This window comes from Perca flavescens, chromosome 10 (genome assembly GCF_004354835.1).
Source record: "Perca flavescens isolate YP-PL-M2 chromosome 10, PFLA_1.0, whole genome shotgun sequence".
Lineage (NCBI taxonomy): Eukaryota > Metazoa > Chordata > Actinopteri > Perciformes > Percidae > Perca > Perca flavescens.
This window is the reverse complement of record NC_041340.1, coordinates 13,335,136-13,353,573: the sequence shown is the minus strand read 5'-3', so window position 1 is coordinate 13,353,573 and position 18,438 is coordinate 13,335,136. Positions and strand designations below refer to the sequence as shown.

Sequence of the window (18,438 nt, the reverse complement as noted above, 5' to 3'; positions counted from 1 at the left end):
TAAATCATGGTGTCAGGATCTTTCTTTCTTTCTTCACAGAGCATGGCCAAGTAACGAAACAAGCCTATGAGGCAACGTGTGCAAATATTAGAGCCAATCTCAAACACGGTCTCTTCAAGTTACTGTGTTAAAAGGTCAAGTTTGGTATATGACCATGAATAAAACCGAAGCATGACTCGTGGTTATATTAAGGTAGGTTGGTCAAAGAACACGTTCCATTCGGTTGTAGGGGTTAAAGGGGAAAGAGGCTGAGTGATGACCACTGCTGGAATTTGACCTTTCATTGGCAAGCCACCCATCAATATACAAATCTGAGATCAGGGCAGGTTAAGAGGTTATGGAGTGACAGGCAAGATAAAAGGGTTGAGATTTTCAGCATTTGCTTCAGATATCACTTATTAGCAACTTATTTTCTTTATGCAGAGTTGTTTATTTCCATGTTGAAACATTTAAAAACTTGGAGGTGTAAGTGGTTGTCTGGACTGACATATTTCTTCATTACCGGCAACATGGGCACTGTAGTTTATTTTGAGTCAGCCCCACATACACTATCCTGCTGCTGTAAATACTCACTAGCAGACCAAAGTTGTATTAATCCGCTGATGAAAATAGTCCCCAACAGATGCACCATTTACTCCTGTTTGAAGAACTTTTGCTTTTTGAAAAGTGAAACTATGTATTTGTGATGTTTTAAAGGAATAGTTTTGTAAATATATTTGTTTACCTTCTTACCGTAGTTACATGCGAAGATTGATACCACTGTTCAAAAGTGTAAAAACAACACTTTGGTTTTAAGGGGGAATTATATTCTACACTATTTCTTGATCTGGTACAGTCAGTCTTGACTTATACTACAGTGGATAAAGTCTGCCTGCCAGCTCATAGCAGAGCCAAAAACAAAAGCAGCATTTGATTGATACAGTATTAATAAAAACTGTTATAAATTAATTATCAGAGTGAAAAGTCAAAGAGGCTTATGATTTTCAGTCTAAGAGATAAATCCAATACATGTTTCATAGCCATGCTTCACTAAAGGAGGAACAAGCAGATTGAGTAATTGTGTAAAGCAAAGGTTAATCTGCTGTGTCTGCCCACATAAAAGAGTGACACCTCGGCATGCTTAGGAAACACTGGATCTGCTAGGGGTTATACACTCGGAAAGACAAATGACTACAACAGATGCAATTTGATGGTCGGACCCTGTGAGTGATGTGTCACAATGTGCAACTGCCCTGTGATCTCTAATACACAGAGACTTTAATGGGTCCTAAAGTGCAGATACACTGATCCATAACCCAAAACACATAGCGGGTGTCTTTTAGACATGCAGTATCAGATTGCTGTAGAGATTTATTCAACATATTCCCACAAATAGAGTGATTATGGGAATACTGTATTAGAGACATCCCAATGCTTTGAGAAAGCTAATGTAATTCTTAAATAGGTTACTGTTGAAGTCAGTGAATTAGTGAAAGCTAAATTTGTGTGTAGTCATAAAGGACTGATAACTACTTGTAGGTACTGTTAAAATCGGAGTGGCTATACTGTATGTACCAATAGCTTTTTCTCTGATACAAAATATACCATGATTCAGTTCAAAAAGTGGTGGATAGGGGTGTGACTTTCATGCTGCGGCCCAGAATTGGAGACGGATCTGCAGTAATTTTAGTAGGCTCAATCAAGTCCTTATGCATTAGGATTTGAAAATGTCTCACTTTAGTGACTACAAGTGGTAGTATCATGAAATAGACTAGGTCTATATTCCGCCTGGTTTAAAACTAAACTTACAAGATACACAAGTGACTTCAAAACAATAAAAAAAAAACTAAATAATTAATGTTTCAATAATACAGTACACTTCCACAGTACATTAATACTGAAAAATAAATTTCCTTAAAAGTTACATGTTAACATATGTTTTTTTACCACTTGGGGGCAGTGCTACAAGTAGAAACACACCACTGACATTAGCCTTCTAATGTTGATAGAACTTGGTTCGAACTAACCTTTAGAGAACCATTAAATTAACGTTCCCTAAACGTTCTGTGTTAGTGGGGCAATTGCCTATTTAAAGCTATAGTGCGTAGTTTCTGTCGCCCCCATGAGGAATACTAAGTAATGACATCAAAACTGTTGGCGTGTCCCCATGATCGCGCACCGCCCCCCACCTCTCCTCCATGCAGTTGCTAGTAGCCAAGGAGGACACAGAGGATAAAAAAAAAATAAATAAATAAAAATACATGATGGATACATGATCTGAGAAATACAGAGAGAGTTTTGTGGACCTGAAAGTCTTAATTAACTTTGTATCAGCTCATTTGGCGATTGCTTGAATGTAACAGACGTTTGATAACATAAAAAAATATTATGCACTGAAGCTTTAAACGTGCTGCAGACAGCTGCAACATTAGCATTTATTTTAAGTTGTGTTTCTGTCCACCTGATGAATGTAAGCCCAATTATCCACTATGTTCACCAACTTCTTTCTCTCTAACTTTGTCTGTCTGCCATTTGGAGGTGCACAGGTTGTGCACTGTGGGTTTATCAGAGCTTTTTTTTCGCTCAAACAGTTGCCTGCTGCGGCTTACAGGAGAGTTGGAAGTGACTCAAGAACCCCCAAAACTCAAAAGTTAGATTAATTTAGAGATAGCCTACTTATTCAATCGACAACAAAACTCTACTCTAGGCTGCATGGTGTCCTCCTAACTTAAATGTTTAGTTGGATATGTTTCACTCCAGATTGGTCATCACCAGAATGCATTCAACACAGCAATTTAGCTCATCATCACAGCAATCACTCCCTCCATCCTAATTAAGCCTAATTACACATGAGGCAGCCATCAAAACGAAAGCTACCATTCCTTTAAATCTTCACCCCCTTTTTTTAATTTATTGATGTGATGAAGGAAAATACACGAGAAAAAAATAAAAATAAAAGCAGGCGAAAGCATAGAAAATACACACACTGACACGAAATCCGACACTCCCCTCCAACATAAGCACCAACACACTGACTGACCAGTGCTGTCCAGCCGTTTGAAGCAGTGAGCCTGCTGTGTGCAGCCCTCTGGACTTGGTGGGAGGGGGAGAAGTTTCCCCAAAGACAAGCTTGGATCACTAAGAGAGACGATGCCTTCCTCCTTCAGCCCAGTCTCACAAGCTACTTTGTGGATTTGCTGATTTCCGAAATTAATTTTTCTGCAAGTTATTCAACGGGACTGAGGAGAGATTTTAAAGCAGAGGATGCTCCCACAGGTCATTCGGATTCTGTATGTCTTGTCTTTCTGCTTTTTCCAAGGAGGCTTTATCAGGTGAGGCGCACTAACATGTATTATTCTCTCCGTGTGTTTGCGCGAGTTATTTTCTCTTATTGTCTCCTCGACATTAACTTTTCGACCATCAGCGGCGACGCTATACTTTGCTGTTCACGTCACATCTGTCATGTCATAGACTTTTTTGACTTGATTTGTATACAGCTCTCTAGATAATTATCTGTTGTTTGTTGTTGTTTTTGTAATTGTTGAGGCGACGGAACGGTTTAAAGCTACCCTTAACTAACTATCAATGTATCAGGTGTTGCTGCCATTTAATAAAATGTAATTGAAGGACGAGAAAAAAAAAGCCTGTTAAAGAGCGCTACATGCGAGAGGTCGTGGGCAACCAAATAAAATCCATCATTTTACGCACAGAGCAAACTAGGATCACTCAACCCACAATACAAAAAAAGAAAAAGAAATCACAATTTAAAATCATGGTCGCAGTTTGCAAACTGACAGCACATGCACATTTAGTAATAAGACTTCATGCAAACAATTTACTAAGGAAATACGGCATCAAATATCAAACCTTGTTGTCTTAGTGCTCAGAGAAAACCTGTCACGGTCGCAAACTACCTGTGGAATTGCCGCTTGTATTGCATGACTGATTGGTGTCTTTTGGGGGAGGTTAAAGGGTAACGTTAATGTAAGATATTTTATAGGGTTCATTAACAATTTACCAACATGTGGGAAACATCCCATTCATTGCTTGCTTACTCAAACCTGAAGAATTTGGATCCCCGTTTTCAGAAACAGCAACACACCACATGTCTCTTTCCTCCCTCATTATCTCGCACAGACCATCCACCAGCAACCAAGCTCCCTCTTCTCTCTTCCTTCCTCCCCCTCTCTATCCTTCTAGGTGGCAAACACTTTTATTTGCAGTGAACACTTTCCTTATTTCATGCCCTGCCAACCTCAGGTGTGAGCGAAAGGGAATTAAGATCTGCATAATCCTGGAGCAGAACAGAGCTGTGACTCTGTGAACCCAGGGGCGAGGAGAGCAGCTCTTAGCCTGGAGAGCAGTCAACTGACAGCACCTCCTCTCAGAAATGATATGCTCTCCTACCATCCTGTCCCCTCGCCACGTAGGGAGAGAGCGAGAGAGGCAAGGAAGGGATCGAGGAGAAAGAGGAGGGCAGGTGTAAAAGACAGAATGTAATGAAGGTGTGGAGAGGAAGGGGGATAGATGGAGGGTGAAAATGGGAATGGAGCAAACTGGGATGGAGAGAAATTTGAGAGGGCGATTCATTTAGCTGGAGGCGGCATGGAGATTAGTAAAGTGAAGGATGGGGCTGGGAGATGGAGAGAAATGGTTCACATAGGGAAGAAGAGAGGAGATGCAGAGAGAGAGAGAAAGAAAGAGAGAGAGAGAGAGAGAGAGAGAGAGAGAGAGAGAGAGAGAGAGAGAGAGAGAGAGGGGGAGTGGGTGGGGGAGAGACAGGAAGTGTTGTTAGAGATTTGAAAAAAAGATTGCCACGTAAAATAGTGCACAAGCTGGATTGGTATGATATGTTTCGGACAGGATGGTAGTTGACAAGAGGAAATGAAAAACAGGAATGAAGGGTGTAATAAATAAAGTTCATATCAAGGCTTAAAAGGGTGGTGGCTGAGGGGTTACGAGATCTGTGTGTGTGTGTGTGTGTGTGTGTGTGTGTGTGTGTGTGTGTGTGTGTGTGAGAAAGTGAGACTGTGACACTTAAAAAGAAACCCAGAATTCTGAACCTAATCTGCCACCCAGTTTAGCTGCATGTGAGTTTTCTTAGAAGGTTTCATTAAGAGACTTCTCAAGGGAGAAATATAATACAAAATAAATTAAAATGTGCAAATTTGTACAGTCATGAAAACAGTGAAACAGTGTTCATTTTATGGCCAAATTGAGATGTTGCGTTGGGTTTATTCGTTGCAGTGTCCACAGGCTTGTTGCAAGCTTAATATTTTTGTTCACTTTTCCTCACGATTGCCTGCAGTCGCTTGACATTTTGCTCCAGATTGGTTGCATTTTTCATGCATGTTGTTAGGCTGCATGTTACTGGTTTATTTCAGTGGTTTACATTGCGATCCTCTTTGTTTTTCAATATTAATTAGTTTGAGTCTGGGTATGTTGAAGTTAGGGCTGAGTATAGGATCAGTGTAGATTAGATAACTAAGTTTTAGTAACTCATTTATACGATAAAAATAGTGTTCCGTTGGCCTTACACTAAGAGATATAATTTTATTTTACAAAACCTTTTTTGATTCAACAAAAGAAGTCAAAGTTCTGAAATATTAAATGTTCACACTGTTGGCGCAAATGTGGATGTTTTAAATTTTGGTGAAGTTGCACTCCAGGGCAGTAGAGGGCACAACATGGCTACTGTGGTGGCACTCACTATTACACATTATAATAATTATTATTATTCAGAGTTGTGCATGAACACACTAAAAGTGTGGTGAACTGAACGATTCAGTTTGCAACTTATGAACTTAAACTGTAAAACCGTTCACTCTCGCGACAGTTAACAACGCCCACACACTGTGTTTATTTATTTATTTATATCTTTTATTTTGAACAATGTAAATACAACACAACATCCAAAGAAAATAGTAATGTAAAAAAAGAAACCGTTATATAACTCCATAATTTCCAGTACTTAAAGACCTACATTCAAAAAGGGGTAGGAAGAAGTAAAACTTATGTACTCCTACCCCTTTATACTCTCTTTCCTATTAAATTAAATGTGTTAGCTACAAAACAGAGTAAGTCAACAGAGATAAAAAAAATGTAATCAATGAAAATTCATATATTTACCTATAAACAATAATTATACACATACTACACATTGTTCAGTGTATGCCCAAATTATTAATTAGCTGTATTTATCTGTACCTCTGGAATATAGTTTTTTTGAACGTCTTTTTAAATTGGATTGGTTTTGCAGCACCCAAGGATTTATAGCACCCAGCATGCCGGTGTTATGTCCAAGACTGTTTCCCTGTCGATATGAGTTTACCTATACTCATATCTAAACAAAACCCTAACCACGGAGGGAGCACTACGGGAAACATAATTTTAACAGGAGGGGAACACTATTCAACCAGGGAACAGATTTCAACACAACACCTGTTTTGAAAATATGAGGCTTAACCGGACCGAACGTCAGCCACATTGCCAACGAATTTGAAACGACACATTGAGTAGAAGCATCTGAAAAGTTTGAGCAGCTTAGTTTAAAAAAAAAAAACTAGTTAATTTTTTAATTGTGTGAACTTTGGGCTAGCTTGTATTAAGTATGAACTTGCACAACACTGAAAATCTTAGCTGTGGAAAATGCTTCTTAGGCACATAGATATTTGCAGCAAATGGCTATCTGGTGTTGTTTTGCCTAAATGGAATCAGCCATACAAGAAGTTTGACTAAATAAAAGTCTAAAAACTTGCAATTTATTTAAAAATTGGTAAATACATTACATTACATGTCATTTAGCTGACGCTTTTATCCAAAGCGACTTACAATTAAGTGCATTCAACTTTGAAGGTACAAACTCGAGACAACAAGTAGTAAGTGCAAGTACATTAGCTTTAAATAAGCAAAGCTACAAAGACACTTTGTAGCAAAGTCCAGGTTTAAGAGTTTTTTTTTCCAAAATGTAATACCTGATCACTTAACAAGAAAACAAGATAAGGGATCTGACCAAACATCCAATGCCAGCTTTTGCTCATTACATGGCAGTTTTTAATTTAATGTTATTGACACATTTTGATCAGAACCAAAAACATAGAGGTGCGTAGCCCAGCCCCGTTTGAAGTAGTGAGCATTCAGTTGGAGACTATAAAGACACTTGACATATTGTATATTAAACTCTGATTTGCAAGCTCCTCCATCTGCTGCGGAGTGTCATTAACACAGTGTTCACAGTGGGGTCTTAAACTGCTTTTTGGATTTGTGAAAGTTTGAGTTTGTTTCTGGTACACTGCTGCCCTAAGAACATTGAGAGACTTTTGTTCACTCTATTCGGAGGAGTTTTAGAAACTCAAAATGATCACACATGCTGACTTCACCAGTATGTGGAAAATTGTGCAAATGTATCCACACCCTCTGGTCATCTGATGTGTGTCTGTTCATTGGAAAATTGAGAGTGAAGCGTAGTGAATTGCATTGAAGTGAAGGGCATAGAATCGCATCAAGGATTCCTGCTGTCCTTGCCTCCAGTCAGTGAGAAATCATGAGTCAGAACTGCAATTATCAGAGAAGAAGTCTTATCGTTTGATGGAGCTGGGTCCTCATACTGTAAGCTTGGTTATTGGGTGTCCACTTGATAGTGTGTGTGCATGTGTTTGTGTTGTGTGTATGTGAAAGAGAGAGGTAGATTTTTTTAATTAATTAAAAAAATTAAAACAGCGCCATCTAAAGGCCAATTGACAACATATTTGGCAAACAGCCTCATTGGCACATGAGGAACAACTTTCTTAAGTTTTGTGTCCATTGGAATAACCGTATGCAAGATACAGCTGTTCCTGTTTCCACAACCACCTACAGGAAGTTGGTCTTCCATAACTTGCGCATTGTTTTAGCTATCAAAATTCTTTTGATAAATTTTTGTCACGAGGGTCCTCGAAGTCTACATGCAAGTTTTAGTGCTGATCGACTCACGTCCCAGGAGTAGTTAGACAAAGTAGGCTTCCCATAGGTCAATATTTTGCTGATTAATTAAAAAAAATGTAAACAGCGCCATCTTATGGCCGATTGCCGCCAACTTTGGCACAGATGCTGAACCAGCCATGGGGAACAACTTTGCCAAGTGTCAGGGCAATCGGAATAATTGTTGCCAAGATAACGCAACTTCCTGTTTAGAAAGGAAGTTGCTATAACTTGCGCATTTTTTCAACTATCAAAATTCTCTGGATAACTTTTCGTCATGAGGGTCAACAGATAGTACCTGCAATGATTCAAGAAAATTGAAATCATGGCCTAGGACGAGTTCGAAAGAATGTAAAACACCTGAAAAATTCATAATTAAAAATGGCCGCCTTCCGGTTGGGCAGAGCTAATGAAGGTAAATGGGAAATATGTCTGCAATGATTAGAGCAATATGGGTATTAAATCTGGTGAAGATCGGAGCAACTATGTCCAAGTTAAGACCTTCCATGCCTTAGGGGGCGCTATGGAGCCCGCTTACAGGTATGGCCCAAATCACTGTACAGTCTCACAAAGCTCCCAGGTGTTTATGTTGGTGCCAATTTTTGTGAGTTTTCGTATATATTGAGGCCGTCAAAAATGTGCCCAAGGGCTAAAACCAATTAGGGGGCGCTATAGAGCAACCATACCACTCCCAGGCCTAAATGTGTATTCAGATGAAAGGGTTTAATATTCTGCACATGGCTGCAAAATTTTGAGAGTTTTCGTGCATCCTAAAGTCCTCAAACAAGTGTTCGTATAATGAAGATTTTTGCACAAAAAACAAGATTTTGGAAATTTTTGTAAAAATAGCTCCATGGAGTTCAAAATGAGAACTATCTTCCCTATCTTCCCTCAAAAGTTGGTATATTAACTTCTTACTTTTTTCGGAATTAAGGCACACGTTAGGGGGCGCTATGGAGCCCCCTGGCAACACCCGAGGCCAAGCACTACAGAACTTGACACCTGTGCAAATTTTTGTGAGTTTTCGAGCATGTCAACGCCCTCAAAAATGCGACAAAGGACTCGGAAAAATAATAATCTGACGAAAAACAATAGGTTCCTTCGCACTTTCAGTGCAAAGCACCGTTGGGGCCTTGCACTTTCGTGCTCGGGCCCTAATTAAAGCTGCGAGCAGCGTTGGATGGGCCCTTGCTCCTCTGCGCACATGAGGTTACTGGCGTACGCCGCTCCTTGCGACCGTGCATTTGCGCGGCACTCAGACACTGCAAATTGTCACCAATGAAAAGGGAACTCCCTGCTGAGTTCAATGATACCTCACACAAGACTCTACATCATATAGTTCATTAGCTGTAAAAAGGGGCGTGGCTAAAGCATATGAGGTGGTCCAAACCATCACCAATGAAAACGGAACTCTCTGTTGAGTTCAATGATACCTCACACAATAGTGTACAAGAAACGGGTCATTAGTTATTAAATGGGCGTGGCTTAAGCATATTGGGTGGGGCAAACCATCACCAATTGAAAAGGAACTCTTTGCTGAGTTCAATGATACCTCACACAATAGTCTACATCAAACGGGTCATTAGTTATAAAAGCGGGCGTGGCTAACGCATAGGGGGCGGGTCAAACCACCTTTAAGAACCACAAAGGCACTCTTTAGAACATGCCCCCAAAACTGCCGTTTTAACTAAGTGAGAGCTCGACACTGCAGCTGCAGCAACTTTTTTCTATCGAGAGTACTTGCATATTCATAGCGATCAAGATTAATGTAAAAATTGGCCAGAGTTTTCCTTTAAGTAAGTGGGTCAGTTGCAGAATTATCAAAATAAACAAATTATATGACATCTTTGGAGATGAACATCATGCTCTAGTCCAGTTAGGGATTTAACAAGGACATTTATTTTCTACTTTAAAGAAAAGTAGAGACTTTATTGCTTAGTCATGTTCCGTTTCTCATATTTGGTTATAAATATGGGGGAAATGTTTTAATGTACTGTCACTTGGCTTAAAGGAAAAATCCAACATGAAAGTTTGTTACACTGATTTTTAGTCACTGAACACACTGTTCAAAACCACTTGGGATTTGCATTTCAGTGTCCATTTAGTTTCTTGTATCCCCATAGAAGCCCAATTAAAATGATGTAATGCCACTGAGATACTTTCAGTGTTACTGCAATATTTTAGTGCAACAGAAAAATGTTCAACTATATAAACAATCATCTTCAAATGTCAAATTTAAGAATCAAAGAAAGTATTCTAGACTCTCCAGTTTGTAGAAATGCCCCAAAATCTGTTTAAGGCTGAGAGCTCATTATTTTCAGTTTAAAATCCCTGTTAACGGTCTCTTACTCATACTGCCAGAAAGCAAAACAACTTTCAATGCATTCTTTTCCAATTAAAATGACGAGCCTTACTATGAGTCCATTTAAACCCCATATGAGCTGCATTATATCAGCAACATCTTATAACATAACTCCATGTTTAAGCTTTTTTCCAGCTACTGCACAGTTTTAAAATTTCAGTGTGTGAAGTGCAGACAGAGTAATATGTTTCGGGACTTCAGTGTAAAGTTTTCTCTGCAAAGAAGTCTCCCTGCGGTGGGGAGCGGATTTGAGGGAGTTAGCTAACATTGGCTTGCTACTTCCACCCACCTAACATGCCTTCATCCTACCAAAATGAGCCGAACAAAGGTGTCACTCTGGCGATAGCAATGTGTTTTACTATGATGTGACAAGGGGTGAATGAAACATTAAGTTGTTACATTTAACTTATTTAGAGGCCGGCCGGCTGGCTAGTTAGCTGGATTGTCTAGCACCAACCACGGTTCAGAGAGGTCTAACGTTACAGTCTTTATATTAAATTTCACGTTAAAACATTAGTTCTAATTTTAAAGTTTTTTGACTGCTCTTATGTGTATTGGATTGATCAGGTGAGATGAAAAATGAGAAGAGCCTTCTGTATGCGATTTCACAGTGGTTTGTTTACTTTCCTCACTGCCATTTTCAAGCTGAATAGCCAATCAGATGGATTGGCTATTTAGCCGACAGCTGACATGTTCAATCGGCCAAAAAAAGGCCAATGTAGGCAGACGTGTAGCGACGGTGCTGGAAAAAACGTAAAAGCTAGGGTGACCCAACTTGGACCGATGGCCGACATCGCCTTGGTGTGTTAGGGCCTATAAAGAACAAACCTTTCATTGAGATAAATTTATTTTAGTAATCTCTGCATGGCAAGGAGTTGACCAATGGCAAACGGACTTCATAGTGCCGTCCTTTGAAGAAACACTGAATCAAAGTATCCAAAAATGGAGGAAGCTAAAGTAGCTTATTAGCTGCATTGCAGGACCATTTCCCATTGGAACTATTTTTGAACCATAACGGAATGTCTTGATTGGACGTTTAAACAACGGCCATTCAACGTCTCGTTTGCTGTGGAAATTATGTACAATTCGGAGAACATCCTAACAGAAGCCCAGTACAGGAAAATTAAGAAGTTCAGATAGCTATTGAGACTGACTAGCACTTGCATGTCCCTAGGCAACCAGTTCTCACTCGCAACTCTTAAAATACTGACGTTTGGTTAGTGGCTCTTAGCATCAGATACCGGCGCAAAAATCACCCTTTAGCGTCTGTATGGGACACACCGGGCAGAGCAGTAAGATGTAGCTGTAGCGAGTAGGCTGTATATGTACACTGGAGTATTATTTTTTCCTCCTACTTCCACTTTTACTTGAGTACATATTTTTGATGAGTTTAATACTTTTACTCCGATACATTATTTATGTGCTGCAATGTTACTCGTTACAACCAATCACCGTGAATTTGGTGCAAATTTGACCAATAACCGGAGTTTCCCGTGACTTCAACCAATCCCAGCAGTCCCACATGCCAGACTTTGTATCAGTATGTGACTCTGAGAACCAATGACCAAGTGGGAGTGAATTAATTTCCTTGTTTCAGATATGACGACGAGACGTACAACAAAACGTACAGCGAAAGACCGTGCAAAACATTTCAGACTGTCCTGCCAACCTGTACACATTTTAACATCAATGTACACTGTGATGTTTTTTCACTCTAAAGTCGCTGAAAGCTGCTGCTGTTTCAATCCTGTTGGCTCTCTGCAGCTGATGGGGCTGCTCAGTTCCCCCCGTGACTGGCGCGCGCACGCACACACACACGCACGCACACACACACGCACGCACACACACACACACACACACACACACACACACACACACACACACACACACACACACACACACACACACACACACACGAAAAACCGGAGTGGAGACGTACAGGATGACCTAAATTGAGGACAGCTACGCTCGTTATTGTAAGTGCAATGATAAGTTAAAGTCCTATAAGTACTTTATCAAACCGTATGAATGTGTGTCCCAGGCCAGGTTAGGAAATGAACTAACAATGTAAAGATCAACAAGCCACTGACACATATGTTCAAATTTGATAATAATTAATAATAAATTATTATTTTTTGTCTTAAATCCACCAACCATTTTCATATTATACCAACATTTTCAGCATGCTGAGCCTTTTTGGTAAGGGTACTAGGAAAACTCAGCCCAGAGTAATTTTATTCTCTCCAAACAAGTTTCCTTTTTAGGATAAAAACAAAATTTGAAATAATATAAACAATATGATATTCAAACTTTTGACTGCTCTCTTTAATAACTACATAACACAATACTTGTACTTTTACTTTCAGTACTTGAGTAGTACATTTTAAAATAAACTACTTGCAATACTTAAGTACAAAAAATGTTGAATACTTTACTACTTCCACTTAAGTGTTGTGCTTAAGGGCCGGGACACATCAGGCCGATTATCGGCCGTGGGACAGTCTGGCGAGGTCAGTGACTCAAATCTGTTCGGTGTGTCCCGTGCCCTCGTCCGTCTGGGGGGCTGTCGCCATTCATTTTGGCCGACCTGACATGTTCGATCGGCGGCAGGGTAGTCGGGACTCACCCGGAAATTGCGAGCGGAATGAGGTGACTAGAGTCTCTCAAAATCTGATGACAATCTTTTAAACTGACCTTTGTTGAGCTGAAATGAAGACAGATTCAGGAACTGCACGGCCTATTTTTTCGCTTAAAATGTTATCAGAAACATGTTTCAGTGAACTATTTTAGTACAATATGAGATCGTATTCTGAACGGCCGCCATGACAGTCCAGGTCTGAATTTCCGGAGAAAACAAACCCATGTGACGCGTTCGTCCAATCAGCTGCCTGTTTTCATTTCTTGGGCAACATTACAGATTAGCGCCGCCTGCTGTTATAGAGATGTATTACATCTCGTCTCCTCTCGTCTTTTTGGTCTGTTCTGTGGCAGTTTTTTGGACCTCGGGGACGCGACTGATCATATCGACGGGGTTTTCTGTCAACGGTCGGCCGTCGGCTATATGTGTCTACACCTTTAAGAGCATTTCAACTTCTACTTAAGTCACTTTTTTGATGGAGCACTTGTACTCTTACTCAAGTCTGGGTCTCTAGTATTTTATACATGTCTGCCAGTGTGTCACTGAAACATACATTTTGTAACCCCACCCACGATCTTTTCCTAAACCCGTTCTCACTCCCATCTCGTAAAATACTGATGCATGGTTAGTGGTCCCAGACCCGGAGTGTCAATAATTGACGCCAAGAGTACCGACCTAGAGCGTCTAAATATGACCCCCGAGGGCTAGATGCAAGTCCCGAGACCGTCAAAAAGTGACACCAAGGGTCCCGACCCAGAGCGTCAAAAAGTGATGTCAAGAGTCCCGACCAAGCGTGTCTAAATATGAATCAATAACAAATGCCAAAGGCACCTGACCAAGCATCGCTGTTTGACAAGGGTGAGAATATGTTGGCTGTTGCACTCAAGTGCATCGAGATATTGCATCACAAACTTAAAGTATGTAATGAAAAGTGAGTAAGGGCTTCCTACAGAGAAAAGTTAATAGACAATAAATAAAAAAACAAAACAATGTGTGCTTAAAACATTCGTTCAAATGACTTTTATCAAAATGGTTTCTTTTGAGGCATGTTTTAAAGGGGAACTATGCAGTTTTTTTTAGCTTAATTTACCTTAACTGAACAGCATCGGAGTCATTGGAATGGTTATATGACTGCCAAAACTGCATAGCGCCCCTTGAAGAAACAGCCGTTAAACAGCAGAGAGATAGTATTCCTCACAGGAAACACTCTGGGAAAAAAAAAACACAATTTAGCCAGTCCACACTTCAAAAGTTTAGTTGTTGGTCGAGGACACAGTCTCTCTGTGATAGATTTTAATTAAATTCTGATGGTAGTCCCAGCTGGTATATGGAAGTATCTGCAACAGCAAAGTGATTTCTGGAGGCTAGTACACAGTAGAGGGAAGAGGAAAGCAAAGATTGTGGGCTTTCATTTTAAATGTTTCACAACCAACAAGGAATTGAAAATGTGGCGTCTCCCTTACAAAAAAATGTGCATGTAAAAAGCTTGGGTGAGAAAATTTCCACCTGTGAATTTGATTTGATGAGCAGCGAAAACTTTTGCATACCAGTTTAAACTTTAATTGTTGCATCTAATCAATTAGTGTCACATAGCTGCAGATAACTATTGTAGGATTTAAAAAAAGCTCATAGAAAAAACAAACATGCAAAGAAAAAACAAACATGCAAAAAAACAGACATGCTTTGAAGTCACATGCAATTTTGAACACAACAGTGTAAGAAAAATATCAACTAAATGTTACTAAGATTTTACCTTGAGTTAGACTGTCAAACATGTTTAGGGCTCTTTTATCCTTTAAAAAAAAAAAAAAAACAGGAACTTCCTGTGCACTTGGCTGATACAGTGTAGAGCAGCGAGGAGTGCTGACAAAAAGGAAGCGTGAAAGAAGGACAGATGGGATGTTTACGTGAGTTAATGACTAAAAAATGAGAGCCAAGCTGGAGACAGAGGCAAACAGACGGTTTGCTCCCCACATCCAGCGGCACCACGAACATAGTGGTATACTTATCAATGAAATATGAAGACGACAAGGGATACAGAAAAAAATTCATCAAAAGATAAACAAAGAGTTTATATTTTCTGGTAAGCTTTAAGTTCCAATGACGATGTGTTGAAGATTAAATTGCTTGCTTGTAAATAAAAAATTTTTTTTTATTCTGCTCATCCTCAAAGGAATGTCGGGATTTGTTATCAACAATCTACAATTGGTTTAATTTTTACAGTTTAAGTCACTAAAAACACTTCCCTCCTGATTATGAATATTTGTTATGAGCAATTCTCTGTGGAAAAGGGAGTTGAGATAATGTATATTTATTTGGTTTCTCCGTGTTTGTAGACAAATGTCACTATTCATCCCTATTCTCTCTTTTCTTTTGAGAATAGGAACTTTATGTGGACATTGAGAAAATGCAGAAATCCTTGGCCTTTACACAACTCTCACACTACAGGAAAAACCAAATGATATGTCCAAACCCTAATCCCCATCACAGTTTCACCGTTAGTAAGGAAAAAGTTGCATTGCTGTCCATGGGTTGCTCTGTGTATGAGGCAGAGTAGCCTTTTTTTATTTTGAGAATGGAAACTATATGTGGAAATTGAGAAGATGCCAAAATCCATGGACTGCCCCCTAAGACATATATGCCTGTGTTGGGTCTCTGAATAGATGACGGTTCTGTACGATTGCACTTCACAAAAGGATATAAAAAGAAGTTTAAAAAAAGAAAAGAAAAGGGAGTTGGTGAGCACACATACTTGGCCACACAGTCTAATTTTAAATTCCTCACAAGAAAGCAGTGTCTGACACAGATCTGCCCATTGCTTCAGCGGACATTAGATTTGTGTTTGGATATATGGTGGTGGTGACAGCCTACTGATGGTCTCAGCAGTCGGCCAGCGCCTTCAGTGTTAGGCTGAGACCTTGGGCTGAGAGATATGACTGATTGTTTTCTGGCCATTTCAATCAAACCACATATGACCTTTCCTTGTTTCTGTTATAGGAAATGTGCATAACAACCTCCTTTTTATTTTCACTGAGATCCGGATGCTACTGACAAAAACAGTTGCTTTGACCTCAGGTTGTATATCCTCTGAAATGTGCCAATCAACGTTTATCTTATTAAGAGTCACACCATGAGTTTAAAAGCATCTTACAAATAATGTATTTTTCATCCTGAAGGAGAAATGTGTGTCCCTCCCAGGTTATTCTTTGCCCACACTAAACCATGCATTTATGACATGCCTCTGCTGCCAGCCAAATTCAATACCCCAAGCAACTGAATAATACATGCATCATGAAGTGTAACTGATGGGCATCAGCATACCTGCCAATACCTGCTTTTCAAAATCCAGGAGATTTGTGCAGGGGCATGGTGGCACGACTGTTAAGTGTACTGTAAGTGTTAGTGTTAAGTGAGTTCAGCTTGCATCATGTTTTCTGCTTCTGTCTGTCCTTTGTGCGTGTGTGCCCTTATGTGCCTCTTCTGCACGATGGTGCCGGTGTGTTTTAATGTGCTGGGTAATGTAATTTTTCCCGCTCAATGGGAAAATCAAAAAATCAATGCGACAAACCTTACAAAAAGTGTGGAGATTGTCGATACGACTAGGTAAGATGCATGTAAATTGTTGCGCCCAACACTGTTGAAATTTACGGAACACTGCCTTCACCTGCCATTTTTATCGGCTCGCTTTCGGGTCTGACTCTGAATTTTCTGCCAAGGTTGCCAGGTTGAGGTGACAAACGAGTTGAAAATTGTATATGGTGTGTGGATTGTGTGAATAGGATGCATTTCATACAAGATCTGGCAACTGGTCAACATTAGACAAATATTGGTCAGATTGTTTATAAAGGAGTTTTGGCCATGCAAATTACGGGAGTTTCCCAGGAGAAATAACAAACCAGGAGAGGTCCCGGACATAGGGTTAAAAAACGGGAGAAACAGTTTTATCTACGCATATATGTTAGCCTGCTAATGCTAAGCTGGAAGAGTATTAAAATGCAACATTGTCCATTGGTCATGAAGGGAACCATCAAAACCTGTCAGGCATTTATTCCCAGAGGTTAAAATCAAATGTGTTTTGTGCTTTTGCACTTAATTCGTTTCATAAACATGAGAAAAGGTTTGCCAGAGGTAAAATAAAGCATTGAGTTTAAATGTCACCTCTTGGCCACAAACTATTCTAGCCTGCACACTGCAAGTATATTTAATCCAAGATAAACCAAAGAATATGGGTAGGAAAAGAAACATTGCTAATGTATGTCAAAAATGCATTAAATTAAAGATACCTTAACCAATATTTTCATATTAATATTGGATTAAATAGAGTGTGGTCTAGACATACTCTATCTGTAAAGTGTACTGAGATAACTCCTGTTATGATTTGATACTATAAATAAAATTGAAATTGAATTAAAGGACAATGTATAAAGTGAAATGGGTAACTAATAGTGGCAAGCCACAAAAATGTATCCCCTGACTCTGCATTTCCCCTCAGCTCTATGGAGCCTTTTAAGCATCTTTTAGTTCATTGTTATGGTTTTATAGTTTGTAACTTTACGGTTCACTCCCACTGCTCATTTTCACCAGCATCATTTTTCAGGTGCAGGCAGCTGTTTTCAGTGAAAAAGCCCTTATAAACCCACTGCATACTATTTGCCATGTACTAAACAGCAGACAGAGAAAAATAGTGATTAGCTGGTCATAGAGTAGATTCTCTGCATGTCCTGCACTTGAGTTTGAGGTAAACTGTGCTACATCGTGTCTCCCCCATCTGCAGCACTGTTGTCGGCCAGTGCGTCAGCATGCAGACCGTGGCGAAGGACAGTATTAATTAGTGATCAAGACAAGAAAGTCTCCTATATTCCAGGGCTTTGATTATGTTGCTGCCTTGATCTGTTACCCACACTATTTGGCTAAGGGAGATAGGGTCTTACATTTCTTCATTCAGATCTATTTGCGAGCCATTCCAGGCTTGGGCTCATAATTACAGTTAATGTGTCGGGCCAGGCCGGGCTCGGGCACAACATGCACAGGTAGGGTCGGGCTTGATTTTTTTTGGGCCCAATCTAAGCCTTAGTTGGTCAACATAGTGCAGCATTTAGCAGCTAAAGAGACAGATGTTTTCATCAAGAGGCGGGGGTGACCAAAACAGAGCTTTCAGGAGAGTGAATAATTTACTTGGACACAACCTTGAAATGCAAATGTTTTAGTTTGAATTTCTGCTCCTCATATGGCTTTGTTAATTAATCAAAAAAACACAACAAATACTGTTGGATCAGTATTGTATGCATAGGCTTTGGATCTGACAAGCTTTCAGTTAAATGTACATGGGAATTTGTTTTTTTGTACCTATGAGGGAAGACCCATACCACAGCTTTTATATTAGCACTGCAAACTTGTTTTTACCACTACTGACAATGGACAGACTCTACAGTCAGGCTGAGTGTTTGACCTTTTTGCACTTTGCACTTTGTAGTCACAACAGGTACCGTATACCATCCAT

The 18,438-nt window shown here is 39.7% G+C and overlaps 1 protein-coding gene across 1 annotated transcript in view; it reads left to right on the top strand.

Annotated features, from left to right (window-relative positions):
• Positions 1-3,243: 3,243 nt before the first annotated feature.
• The window catches only part of glra4a (glycine receptor, alpha 4a), a 55,996-nt gene continuing 40,801 nt past the window's right edge, over positions 3,244-18,438 (top strand). The window contains exon 1 of the mRNA XM_028590232.1: positions 3,244-3,311. Within this exon, the coding sequence (XP_028446033.1) occupies positions 3,244-3,311 (68 nt within the window). The remainder of the gene's footprint in view (positions 3,312-18,438) is intronic.